This window comes from Hyposmocoma kahamanoa, unplaced genomic scaffold (assembly GCF_003589595.1).
Source record: "Hyposmocoma kahamanoa isolate Upper Pololo Valley unplaced genomic scaffold, ASM358959v1 114, whole genome shotgun sequence".
In the NCBI taxonomy this organism is placed as follows: Eukaryota; Metazoa; Arthropoda; class Insecta; order Lepidoptera; family Cosmopterigidae; genus Hyposmocoma; species Hyposmocoma kahamanoa.
The window spans coordinates 1,912,172-1,926,333 of record NW_020653383.1 but is presented as its reverse complement, the minus strand read 5'-3'; the positions used below and the strand labels follow the sequence as shown (position 1 = coordinate 1,926,333).

General features: G+C 36.9%; 1 protein-coding gene across 4 annotated transcripts in view; it reads left to right on the top strand.

Annotated features, from left to right (window-relative positions):
* Positions 1-11,134, top strand: part of LOC113239708 (pyruvate carboxylase, mitochondrial) — a 33,838-nt gene extending 22,704 nt beyond the window's left edge. For all 4 annotated transcript variants that reach the window (XM_026476798.1, XM_026476797.1, XM_026476795.1 and 1 more), the window contains 10 exons: positions 209-356; positions 865-1,124; positions 2,478-2,692; positions 3,106-3,316; positions 3,928-4,134; positions 5,674-5,782; positions 6,459-6,584; positions 7,784-7,945; positions 8,836-8,911; positions 9,499-11,134. In XM_026476798.1, the coding sequence (XP_026332583.1) occupies positions 209-356; positions 865-1,124; positions 2,478-2,692; positions 3,106-3,316; positions 3,928-4,134; positions 5,674-5,782; positions 6,459-6,584; positions 7,784-7,945; positions 8,836-8,911; positions 9,499-9,671 (1,687 nt within the window). In that variant the 3' untranslated portion in view covers positions 9,672-11,134. The remainder of the gene's footprint in view (positions 1-208; positions 357-864; positions 1,125-2,477; positions 2,693-3,105; positions 3,317-3,927; positions 4,135-5,673; positions 5,783-6,458; positions 6,585-7,783; positions 7,946-8,835; positions 8,912-9,498) is intronic.
* Positions 11,135-14,162: the final 3,028 nt, after the last annotated feature.

Below are 14,162 nucleotides of genomic sequence, written 5' to 3'. Positions count from 1 at the left end.
TGCTCAACCAAGAGACGGGGACCAGAATTCCTAAGTGACAGAGCTCTTCTACTTTAGGCTTCTGACTCTCACAAACATTAATATTTAAGCTATGTTCGATTACTATTTAATAAGTATTTGAAAGAGATAATACACAAATATTTTTAAATGTACTTTCACGTTTCAACTCGGTTCATAATTAGTATTTCCCTTTTTTATATACCCACAGATTCCTGCACGAATGCCCGTGGGAACGATTGGAAGACATGCGTCGGATGATCCCCAACATCCCGTTCCAGATGTTGCTGCGAGGTGCTAACGCCGTCGGCTACACCAACTACCCTGACAATGCTGTCTACAAGTTCTGTGATATGGCCGTATGTATTTTCATTAGCAAAAAAGTCTTGTACTACTATTTTTGTAATGCAATGAAAAGGAAGATATAAAGCTACCCGTATACTTATGTAAGCAAGTGACGATGTTTTGTATTTACTTTGAAGCTTTTTTGCTACCATATAATGTATAATGAAATTTATTGTAATAATAGTAGTAGCAGTAGAGCTCCTTGTGAAGGAGTTCGTCCAGAGAAATACTGCGACCTTGCAGGCACATGGGGTACATGTCAACATATTTATGACTCAGGGTGACAGGCGCAGTGGCAGTGTCCCTTAGGTCTTTCAACTGCTATGGAAATGGGGTGTCGCTTAAACCAGGCACACGACTTGTTCATTCCGTCACATGAAATAAAAAAAAACTCCGTGACATTATCTTGTTCATAATAATGTCAGACAAAAGTTTCAACAACATATTAAACGGTGGGTTACTTTTGCTATTCAATAAAGAGCTTCAACGAGGTCATATTAATTATCTTTCACACGTTTCCAGGTAAAAGCGGGCATGGACGTATTCCGCGTGTTCGACTCTCTCAACTACCTTCCAAACCTTATCATCGGCATGGACGCTGCAGGCAAAGCGGGGGGTGTAGTCGAAGCAGCTATTTCTTATACCGGCGACGTGTCAGACCCTAACAAGAAGAAATACGACCTCAAGTACTACTTAAACCTCGCTGATGAGCTTGTGAAAGCTGGAACTCACGTGTTAGCTATTAAGGATATGGCTGGATTGCTAAGGCCGCAAGCTGCCAAGTAAGATTTCTTGGTGTTAACAAAAGTGTAACAAGACAAGTAGTGTAACTCCCACCGGTTCGGTGTGTTCATTTGCGGCTCGCATTGTGGGGTTGCCACATTATTATTTTAATTGTACCTACAGGTTATAAACATAATTTGAAAAAATTAAGATATTATTCACAGTATTCTCATGCTATATTGAAATAACATTTGTGAAACCCAGTACCTACTTACATATTGGTATTTTTATACCAACACCGCGGATTGGTATCTCCTTGGAGTTTCTATATACATAATGATATATTTAAAAATAAAAAAATATGTGTATATAGATTTGGCATACAAATAGTTGTGTTATGCAAGGCTGCAAAGTTGTTGTTTGACGCGAGTGTGTTTGTATTGAAACCTGAGCAACCGAAGGAGCTGAAGATTGATTCACGAGCGAAGCGAGTGGTTCAAATATAGAATTCTGAGCGCAGGGTTCAGGGCGCAGGGTTTCAAGACACGTGTCGCAAAACAACTTTGCTGCGGAACGAAACACAACGTTTGCCTCACTGTAGCGAGGAAAATGATAGGTATTTATAAACAAAATTAGTTATCGTTGCCAATTTAATGTCAACAATAATAAGAATAAAATATACCAACGGATTTATATTACATAAATAATCTACTTCAAATCGCGTAGTTGAACATGTCATTATGTTTATTTTTCATCGAAAGAAAAATTTGGGTGCACCACAGTTCATCGTCAAGTTCGAATTCCAAAAACGCTTTTGCGCGTAGATTTCTAATGAGAAAGAAAGCCTTTCCGAGCTAGTGAGGTGAAAAATATATATTAAATAGTTTAAACACCGAGCGAACGCTTCAGTTCTATAATTTAGTTTAGTAGCAGTAGAGCTCCTTGTGAAAGAGTTCGTCCAGGCAAGTACTGCCACCTTACCTATTTCTGCCCCAAAGCATTAATATCAGCTTTACTGTGTTACGGTTTTGAAGGGTAAGGGTGCTGGTGAAATTACAGGCACATGGGACTTGTCAACGTATGTCTCAGGGTGACGGGCGCAGTGGCAGTGCCCCTCAGATCTTTGCGATTTAAAGCTCTGAGTGGCACTGCAACTGTTATGGACAGGCGTATAGCTTACCATCAGGCGCACAACTTGTTCGTCCCGTCACTAGATATTATCAAAAAAAATAATGACGCGTGCGGTCCGCACTATGCAACGCGAGTGCACCGCGAGTTGATGCGAATGTGTGCGTCCATCTACGGTGCACACATACAAGTCGCTCTACTTCGTTTATATGGAGTTACACTACTTGTGTTATTATTCTGTGGTTGCTATGCATTTTTTCTTTACCATATCTGTGTAATTGAAGGTTGCTTATCACTGCAATCCGCGATAAGCACCCCGACGTGCCGATCCACGTGCACACGCACGATACATCGGGCGCGGGCGTGGCGTCCATGCTGGCCTGCGCCGAGGCGGGCGCCGACGTGGTTGACGTCGCCGTCGACTCCATGTCAGGCCTCACCAGTCAGCCTAGTATGGGAGCCCTCGTTGCTTCGTTGCAGGGAACGCCACTCGATACCAGTAAGTCTTTGTTGGCGAACAGACTGAGGACGCATGACCGGGGCCCAAATCTGCTATTTTACCTAACCTAAACTTACTTAAATTATTATGCATAGAACTATAACTTTCTAAATCTGTGAAGGAAGTGACTATCAGTGTTATTTATAAAAACTGGTTGAAAAGGACCTCGGTGTCCAATCCTTAGCACGGTGGGCGCTGGATGAGGAGGTCCCTAGGTCGATTCCCGGGACAACCAATTTGGGACATGAACTTTTCTAAATTGGGTCTGGTCTAAGTGTTCTGAATCAATGCTTTGCTCTGGTACTCATGAGGCATCTCTTAAAGCTAGGAAACTGGTATGGCTGTCTAGTATATTATCATTGAATTAAAAACTTTTAGGAAATTATTTGAAACAAACCCATTGCTTTCCACAGAGATCCCGTTAACAACTGTATCAGAGTACTCTGCGTACTGGGAACAAGCGCGCACATTGTACGGTCCCTTCGAATGCACGGCTACGATGAAATCTGGCAATGCCGACGTGTACCTAAACGAAATACCCGGAGGACAGTATACTAACCTGCAGTTCCAGGCCTTCTCTCTTGGACTTGGAAGCCAATTCGAAGAAGTGAAGAAGGCATACAGGTAAAACTTTTCATTTATATTCAAATAGTTCTAATTTGTTTTGGCTATGAACTTAAAATCAGCCTCCTGGTAGTAGTGTGCCTCATATGTAAGGTTCTGTAATATGGGTAACAGAAAATGTTACATGTGAACTTATTAGACGCCTTTTGAATCCAGGTGGTTTTAAAAGGCGTTTGAAAACAGGAGAGAAACGTTAACCTCTAACTGACCTTTAGAGCACCTCCCAACTATCTATAATAGTTTCCAAGCTACGCCTTTATAGGTCGGCATGCTCCATCGTAGACTTCATTGTCACTTTCTATCAAATGCGCAATTATTTTTTAATTAAAAAAAAAACAATTCCCGTAGAAATCGTCTAGGTTCTACTCTGTATACATACAACTAGTGAGTTTTGTAATTCCACGAATATTTGAGTTTTTTTTTTTATTATTAAAAAGTTGTAATTATTTGTACCTCAACACGCATGGTATATTTTTTATACAATATGCGGATTTTTTCACCTTATCGGAAATTTTTAACAGTCCGTAAGACCTTGTAGCTTTATTTCAGTAATATTTAAGATTGGTTTTATGTTTTACATATTCTCTATACCAATATCTCTACATTTTCAGAGAAGCAAATCTTCTACTCGGAGACATAATCAAGGTGACGCCCTCTTCGAAAGTAGTGGGCGATCTAGCTCAATTCATGGTGCAGAACAAACTGACAGCTAAGGATATCGAAGCCAAGGCCGAGGAGCTCTCGTTTCCGAAATCTGTCGTGGAATACCTGCAGGGTGCTATTGGCATTCCTCATGGTGGTTTCCCCGAACCTTTGAGGTAAAGTGATAAATTGTCTAACCATGCGTAATTATTAATCATCATTCCCAATGTGGGCCTCAGGTCTGCTAAGTGCTAATTTTCTTAAAAACCACTAATCATCGTAATTCTATTGAGACTTCACTAACAATGTTGAAAATTATGATAATGTTGGATATTCTACTAAAATATAGTTGAATGGCAATGATGGCATTCATTCATTCAATCACTAACGATTGATGTTGCCTTACTAAATACGATAGCAATTACTATGGTTACCTATCAGAAGTCCGAAATAACATTTTCCAGAAATAACCTTTGCTCGAATTTTCATAACCTCGAAAATAATTTTCAAATTGGGGAAAATGTTGTTTCTTTTAACTTAACCTAACCTAACCGAACCTGATCGTGTCTTTGAGATAAACATCCAACGTATCCTTAAAGAACAACGGTTTCGTTATCATTCGTTAATTCGTAACGTCGTTTTCGGGGTAATGAAAATTCGATTTCGGAAAAAATAAATTCGGGCTTGTGATCGGTTACCCAATTACTATGCATATTTAAATTAAGATAATTTTGATCTCGTTTAATCAGCAATTTCGTCTTCAAATTAAATGCATTTTTTTTAATATCAAATAAATTTGTAGACAACAATCGACCTGGAGTTCTACTCTGATTCTCCGTCCGTCCGTTCCCGAATCCATTAACTCAACGTCAACTAAGTAATACCCGACCAAATTGAAAGACGCGTGACGCGAATGAATTTTCAAACTTGACATCATGATTTGGTCAGATATTACTTATTCACCAGTAATTGTTTCGGACGGAGGGATCTCGCCATTGAAAAGCAGAATACAAAAAAACACAATGCCAGTCGAATAATAGCTCGATGGCTAGCCACTACCAAACCACTAATATTTTAGCAAGTAAATTAATTAGTAACTAATACTTTATTGTATACTGATCACACACAATAATCAACTTAAATTTTTTTTCTTTCTCTTTTGTTTTATAATTTATTGTTTGTTTTAAGGTTGTAATTTATTATTTGAATGCTCCGTAAGTACATACTTGATACACTTCATACACATTATGCTTCGTGTACACAGCCCACTAACTTGCACAGACAACAATCTTTTTCTTTTCACATTTTAATATTCCGCGTAACCTTTTGGGAGGTAGCTGAAAAACAGCGCGTCGTTTTTGCGACGGTTTTGCGCTGAGCTGCGTCCTATGCGCCACGGCAGCACACATGATACATTTTTCTATTATAAGTTGACTTGATTTTTGTATTTGTTGTTTATATAATCCTGTTTTTGTTCGTTTTAAGTATTTACTTCATTGTTTGGTCTGTCTTTGTATTTCGTGTAATGTGTGTGCTTTGTTGGCAAATAAACTATCTATCTATCACTACCTTAACTTTAAGCAGAATACCAAACGCACAAAATCCTGCCATTGACATTCCATCGCACAACTGACGATTTAAAATTAGTAGACTTGTATCCCTGTATTGTGACGTTCAAACAATGCTATATAATATAAAAACAACCTTTTTAACAGATCTAAAGTGCTGAAGGATATGAAGAGAATAGAAGGACGCCCAGGCCAGGAATTGCCACCTTTGGACTTTGAGAAATTGAAGAAAGACCTTTCAGAAACCTATCCAAGTGTAAGTAAACCATCATACGTGTATAAGTATACAGTGTGTTTTTTTAATGTGTGTTGTGGGGAAATCCGAAACTATAGGAGCTACACCGAAACTGTCTCAGGAGCCATGAAGTCTTTTGTGAAAACAGCAGTTGGTCAAATTTAATATAATGTTTTTTCATATAAAATCGACTAAGTTTTAACTGTAATGCTGATAAACTTAGTATCTTATAAAGACAATTTCATTGTATAGGAACAAAAAATTGGGACAGCAGAAGTTGGCCAAATTTAATAGAATGTTTTTTCATACAAAATTAATAAAATTCAAACTTAATAATAAAAAAAAAATTTTTAATACTTTGGACTCAGTTTCTTATAGGGATAACTTCATTATATAGGAAGGAAAAAATTGGGACAGAACTTGGTCAAATTGAATAAAATGTTTTTAATTTTGTATGAAAAAACTTTTTATAAATTTGACCAAATTCTGCTGTTCCGATTTTTTCTTTTAATACAATAAAATTATTGTTCTTAAAAAGAAGTGAGTAAGTTTTTTCGGTAAACGTGAATTCGCGAGGAAGAAATATGGTGAACTGTCTCCATGTTTCGTAAATTATTATAAAGCTTTCACCTTACGCTAAATATCGGATCCTAGATGTCAGGATCATGTTTCTGATGATTTGGATTTATTTTTCTAGGTCACCGACCAAGACGTGATGTCGGCTGCGATGTACCCACAAGTCGCAAACGACTTCTTCAGGATCCGCGACAAATACGGACCTGTCAAGCATTTGGATACAAAGACCTTCCTCGTTGGACCCACGGTAGTCACGTTTTATTTTGATAATTGTACCATATAAAAACGCTTGTAATGTGGTAATTGTTGAGTGTCTGTATTTCATAAAAAAAGAACGATTTATATGAACGAAGTAATTATTATTGACACAAAATTTGAACAGACACAAAGAAAAATATTAACCTAACCTAACCAGTGTCTATTGCCACCGGGGTCACCGGTGTAGCAACATAGAAACATCACGTTATTTCTATAAAACAAATATTATTTCATTATCATTTATCTATCACAAATGGCGCTACGGCAAAAAAATCCGTTAAAAGATCTGTAACAAGCACATCAAATTTCGTAAGATCTGCTGACTCGATCTGTAGCTCAGTTGATAGAGCGGTCGCCCTGTTATGGCACAGATGCAGGTTCAAGTCCTGTAAGATTGAAAGAATTTTTCTTTGTATTCGATCTTTGTACTAATAATTATAAGAAAGTATAAAATAGTGTAGTAATTTGTTTATTTTATTTTATTTAGTCATTTAATTCAGGCCACTTAACTCTTATATTAAACACCTTAAGGACTAACATATATACAATATGATATAGCAATATAATAAACTAAATTACTCATCTACATGAATTGCACTTGTCGGCAACGTGTGGCGCAATCTGGTGTCAGGTAACCGGTCGCAGAATCGCCCGCCGATATAAAACACCCTTCGGGCAAAAATCTTTCATGAACTATATTTCACAAAAAATAAATGAATGAAATATGAAATGAAATATACATTTATTGATACAAAAGCAGGTACATATACATCGGTGCCTTGGGAGACAGTTCCTTCCCAATCAATGTTCATAATTTATCTATTGATGGTAACAATTATAGGACGTAACTGTTAATACCATAATATTAGTATTTTATCATTATTATTAGAATATCATAGTAGTGAAACATCATAATATTCATTATAATTAATTCGTCACTAAGTCAAACTATTGTAAGAAAGATTGTCTTCGCACCGTGATTTAGAGCTGTTACACACGGCGAATTTTATCAGCGATGCAAACGCGATGCAGTCGCTAGTCGTCTACTTTTACACACACGCGCGACTTTAAGCAGCGATGCAAACTCGATGCAAGCGCGCGACTGGGATTTATAGGTGATTGCCGTGTGTAACCACCCTAAGATAGAAGACCAAAATATGACTACGATGAATTAACCGACGCTTACAGGTGGGAGAAACGATCGAAGTGCATCTCGAGAGAGGCAAGACTCTCGACATCAAGACGTTGGCTGTGTCCGACGAGATGACAGCGGCGGGCGAGCGCGAGGTCTTCTTCGAACTCAATGGACAGCTCAGATCCGTGTTCATTAGGGATGAGAATGCTAGCAAGGTAAAGTTTCTTATAATAATAATAATGATTTATTTCAGACACTTAGTCCATAATGTTTAGTAATAATCTCTTAAAAACGAATGTTAATTTTTATTTTAAAAGGCGAGGTACAGGCACGCATGCGCCCACACCCATCACTCCATCATGGGACTGTCCCACCTGTCCGCAATGATGTTCAGGATCCCGTTCGAGCTGGCGCGTGGTCTGCTTAGAATCGAAGCGCATTTGTTTCGCATGGAAACCATTTGTTCGCGCATTTGTACAAAACTAGCTAAACTGCCTCCGGTGCGGAACGATTACCATGCTGCACTGCCACGCTGAGGTGCCGGGTTCGATTCCCGGACCGGGAGAAATATTTGTATGGCCTACATTTATTTCTCTCGTGAGTTTGGGTGTGATTTGTAGTTGTCTATGTGTGTGTTCATGGCACCCGCGATACAGGGTTTCCCTAGTGCGGGGCTATGAGTGTATGCATTAAAAAAATAATAAAACAAGAAACGTGGCAACCCCAATAAGACCCTAAAAGCATTATTATATTGTATACGTAGAGAGTTGTAAGCCTCCTGAGAATGTAAAAAGTGTAAAATGATTGACAATATGTTGTAAACAGCGTTACTTTTACTTCCATCGCACATTGAGCGAACCTACGGACCAATATGTTGCACCTGACTGACAACGCTCTATGTTCTCGTTCTATATCTAAATTGTCTCTTATAGACATGGATAAACACTTTTAATAGTATGTGCATAGTTATATAGTTTCATTAAATTAAAAATAATTTCGAATTTGTCAACAAATAACTATTTTGTCACATAATTCAGCTTTGACCTTTTAGAAATATACCCAAGCGTCACATATAATAAATAATATATTTCATTTCGTACTACAGGAAATGAAGATACACCCTAAAGCCGTGAAGGGAGATAAAAATCAAGTTGGAGCACCGATGCCAGGAACAGTGCTTAGTAAGTTAACCATTGTATAATAAGCTATGTAATGCCTTTTGATTTTTACTCATCTTCGTCTATTTAGGAGTCCTAACAAGGGAATGTTTTAAACCTGTGTAATATATATACGCAGGTACGTATTTTTAGCAGCATGAGGCAGAAATATAAGATTCAGTATTGAAGGATTCGCACCATGGTCTAACCCATGGTCCGAGATACTGAAATATAGGAAAATTAATTAACAATGCTTTCTAAGTTTTAATCCGCTTTTTACGTGGTCCGTTTTCCGGAGAAGAGTTAATGTAGTAACAATACTAATGTGCTAGACAACCACACAATTGCTTGGTCTCAAACTAAGGAATTCCTGTACTATGAGTACCAGGGTAACGAATTTCCCTCCGAAGCACTACCCGGATCACCCAGACCAGAACCAATTAAGAAAAGCTCATTCCCAAATTGGTCCTACCGGGAGTCGAACCCGAGACCTACGTATCCAGGCGCCTTTTCGGCCACTGAGGTCATCAAAACGTCAAAAGTTGACGTTGAAGTTGAAAGTCTTGATCGTGTAATTTTTAGACATGGCTTTCAAAGTCCTTTTCTTTCAGCAATCAAAGTGAAAGAAGGCGATAAAGTGGAGAAGGGTCACCCAATAGCAGTGCTGTCAGCCATGAAGATGGAAATGATCGTGCAAGCTCCGAAAGCGGGCGTCATCCAAAGCGTCGTCATCACCAATGGACAGAAACTCGAGGGCGATGACCTTATTTGCACTATTGAGTAAAGACTTTAGTTAGTACCAAGGACAACACTGATAGTTTTTCAAATTGCCGCAATATAGAAAAGTTCATTAAGATAATTTTCGTACTTTAGTGTATAACCGTGCAATAGTATTTTCTTTCGTTGTTTGAAATGTTTTACACAGACGTTTTATTTATTCGTTGTAATTATGTCTTTATATTTTAGGCAAATTACTATGGGGAAAAATGATTAACTGCAGCCGTGGAATCACAAATAAATTATTAGAGTGAGGGATGTCAATCGTTATAATGAGGTGATTTTATTATTGTAGTTAAGATTGTCGTTGAACACGAGCGCGTAAATGTTATAAAATAATTTATATAACATGATCTAGGCAATTAGTGTTGTGATAAAAAATGTGTACTTATGAAATGTTTCTTCAATGTGTTCAATTTAAAAGTCTATACTTTTTTTTCATTTGGACGATATTTTTTATCGTGTACCTTTAATCAACATGAGAAAAATAATGTTACCGTATTTAGCCTTGAAATAATAACATAACATGCCTGCCCCAAAACATGAAAATAAAAAATGTATATCACACTGAGATCGTGTAACGTGTATCTTAGATGGAGGTAAGCAACGTTGAAATTATATAGGTTGAATTCAAATCGTAACACTTTTAAAATGTTTTCATTGTTATATAAATTAGAATTGTAAATATCTTTATAAAATTCGTCCAATTACGAATTTAAAGAAATTTAAAAGTCATCACATTTAAAAAATATATGCAGGATAACTTTAATCACCATCCAAATTTTAATAATATTAAGACTCCAAAGTCATAATATTAAAATAAAATAATTTTTTTTGGGGAAAAGTAAAATACGTTGTTTATTTTTCTTTTAGAATCACTCAGTACTCAATATATTTTAGATATGGCATCACAAAGTTGGATAACCAAAAAGACGACTTACCCCTAAAAAGACGACTGACCCCTAAAAAGACGACTTACCCCTAAAAAAACCACTCAGTGTCGTTATGTATCTTTAGGGTTCACAAACACTTAAGAATTCTTCATCGATCTCCGCTGGTAGTCTTGGCCTATCACGTCCTTGAGCGTATGAAGGCGTCATAAATTGGCCGTAGTCTTTGATTGGTAACTCTCTGGGCTCCGTTTCGATCCACCACTTAAAATGTAAGTCGTATTACCATCTCACACTTACCATCAATAGTACTCGCATTTTTATTGCACCCTCGGCTCGTGATATCCCTGCACCTCACCTTCGCCCCGTTTTTTCAAATGAACTCACGAATGTCAAGCGTAGAGCCATTGTCTGGTAGAGTAGGTTGCCCAAGCATTGTTAAAAACTATTTTGGAATAATTTCAGTACAGTACTCAAAAAATCGCGGAAAGTACGCGAAACCAGATTCATCCCCTAGTTAGCCACCCTTAGAAGTGGAATATTTTCTTCAAATTGAAATAGGACCACTACTGAGGTACCCTCTTTTCAACAAAAAAGAATCGTCACAATTGATTCGGAGTTATGCGTAAAATACATACAAAAATAAACGTACAGTCGAATTCAGAACCTCCTCCTTTTTTGAAAGTCTGTTAAAAATATTTTATTGTACAGTCGGTGCCCTCACTTATGTATCCACTGTTTGTACTAAGTTCTATACAAATAGTGGAAGGGAGGGAACCGCCTGTACCTAACCTATATTTAATGCCTAGTAATAATTTGGATCGTGACTAAATAGTCCTTGTATATATGTTTTAGTTCTATAGTTTTTACCGTGTATTTCGAAATGTTGCATAACATTTGTTGACATAAAGAAACTGTGATATAATATTCACTATACATTTTTATAGTGTCATTTCGTGAGTCAGTGTAAATTTATACCATCACAGTACAAATAATCGTAAAAGTTATTTACTGTAGTGCATAGAAGTAAGAGTTTTACTAAAAATGTAATAATGACAGCAAGGTAAAAGAGGTTATCGACTAAAACGTATCCTTAAATGAAAGGGCTGTAAATTAGTAGAAATGCATATTTTGGTTCGAACCAGTAATTTGGTAGAATACTTTTTTTAATATCAATCAACGTTTTTGCATATAACCATTTTACTTTGCTACCTTTGATATGAGATACCTTATAGTTAGTCATTCCAAAAGGTGCGATTGGTATGATGTGAAGTTTTTAGTAATAAAGACATTGTTTGGAGATAATTGTGTTATTGGAACTTGTGTTTTTTTTTTTGCAAAGTTTTTTCTGATCGTTGGTGCTCATTTTTTTGTTATTTTTATTCGTCTTTTAATTTTATTGTTAATTGCAGTGTTTTTGAATTTTTTTATCCATTAAATTAAATTTATTACAACTATTTCATTATTTTTATTCTACCGAGTTTTGCCTTTATGTTGTTTATCGAATAGCATATACAAAGGGATAATAGGGAAATGTGAAATGAAAACAAATTTTAAAATAATATATATATATAAAGTATAAAAAATACACTTGTTTCCGTTACTTTTACATTTTAGTAAGCGAACTCAGACGTTGCGTCATAGTTACACTACTGGGACTGACAAAACAGTAGCAGTTCTATAATCAAGGTTTTTTTATAATACCCAAGTGACAGGACGAACAAGTCTTGCACCTAGTGGTAAACGACACACCTGTCCATCCATAGCAGTTACAATGCCACTCGGAGCGTTTAATCGCAAAGAACTAAGCCTCGATGTATATTGCAGTGGAATGCAATGGAAGCGAATTTTCGTAACGATATTGTACAAATAGAGTAATGAACTTTATGGTCAATTGTGTAACGTACAAACTAGGTACGAGCCAAAAGTCACGTCGCGCGTCTTTCGCGGTATTCTCGGCGTCTCTCTGACGTCGGCAACACCTGGCGAATCCGCGGGAATTGGCGCGAAATCAGGCATAGTGTGACGTCAAACGTCAACGAAATGCTACAGACTCGAGGCGCAGTCGCCAGAAAATTCGCAAATGCCCGGGTATACCCGCCTTCTCGCGCAGCGAGGCGAATTTCTCGCTTCCGTTCCACTGCCACTCTAAGACATGAGTTGACAAGTTCTAGTGCCTGTAATTTCTCCAGCATTCAAAACCGGTACACGATAATGGTCACATTACTGCGTGGTGGCAGAAATATGTAAGGTGGCTGTACTTCCCTGGACGAACTCTTTTACAAGGCGGTCTACTGGCTGATGATCAAAATAGTGCAGAGAGACGCTTTCGCGAAAGGTCATGATAGGGTTTCTTTTCCTCTTGGCAGTACCTAATGATCTTGTGCGGTGCCTTCTTTTACGATTTTACCAGTAGCCTTCGGGTTATGTACTCGATGCCTGTGGCAGCCATAAAGTTTAAGAAAGAAAGTCTATTCGTTGGTCAAAGAAACGATTTAAATTTAGAAAATTTTGATAGACGTCTACGTGACTGAACTTGTCCAGCAATGGTTTGGTAACAATATTATTAGTGTTTTAATACAACTTGTTCAGTGAAATAAGGCATAAATTTGGTACTATGTACGTATCTCTGGAATTTTAAGTACACAATCAAATGTATCTACAGAAATTGTTTTATAGAGAAGGTACGCGAAAGGTACTGTAACAATTTGTTACTGTTTAGAATACAAACGGCGTACACAATAAATAACACCGCTTCAACTATTCTGTACGAGAAGTCCGCAGTGTAAATGAGTTTTACTAACAAAAAGAGGCGTGACAGAGTGTGCTTCAACGCTGACAATACATTTATTTCAGGATTTACTTATTAGTAAATAAATTAAGCGTGCTCTACTCTAACGTTATTCCAATTAAATTTTTAAAATTTGGCTAGTCATTAAAAAATTTTAAATTTTTATTGAATTGATATTCAATTATTTTTTGTGAAACTACTCCACTAGTTTGTTGTAATCATTAATACAAAGATCTTCTTTCATAATATAATATAAAATTTTTCTGAGTGTTCGATATTTGTATTAACGATTACAACAAACTAGTGGAGTAATTTCACAAAAAATAATTGAATATCAATTCAATAAAAATTTAAAATACAGTGAATAGCGACATGTCTCGCCAGGACTAGTAGCTGTAAAGGTACTAACTGGGTGATAAATCTTTAATAGATTTCTCATAGATGGCGCTACGACAAAAATAGTCGTTGAAAAACCAAATACAAAGACACGACGCAAGCACATAGAAAAATTCGTTGGGTCCGCTGGTTCGTTCCGTGGCTTAGCTGGTATAGCGTCTGGCACGGTATGCAAGAAGACGTCGGTTCGAATCCGATCTGATCTTAGGAATTTTTTCTGAGTGTTCGATCTTTGTATTAATGATTACAACATTAAAAAATTATTAAAAAGCTTCTAATCTTAAAAAAGTAAATAAATTAATCGTTCTTTAATTACCTACTTGTATCGAAAACTTAAAATCATGAAGTCATTAAGTTACTATGTATTTAACAACTGTGAGAATAATTCTGTTAGTGTAGAGGCTTCTAAATAAAGGAGCAA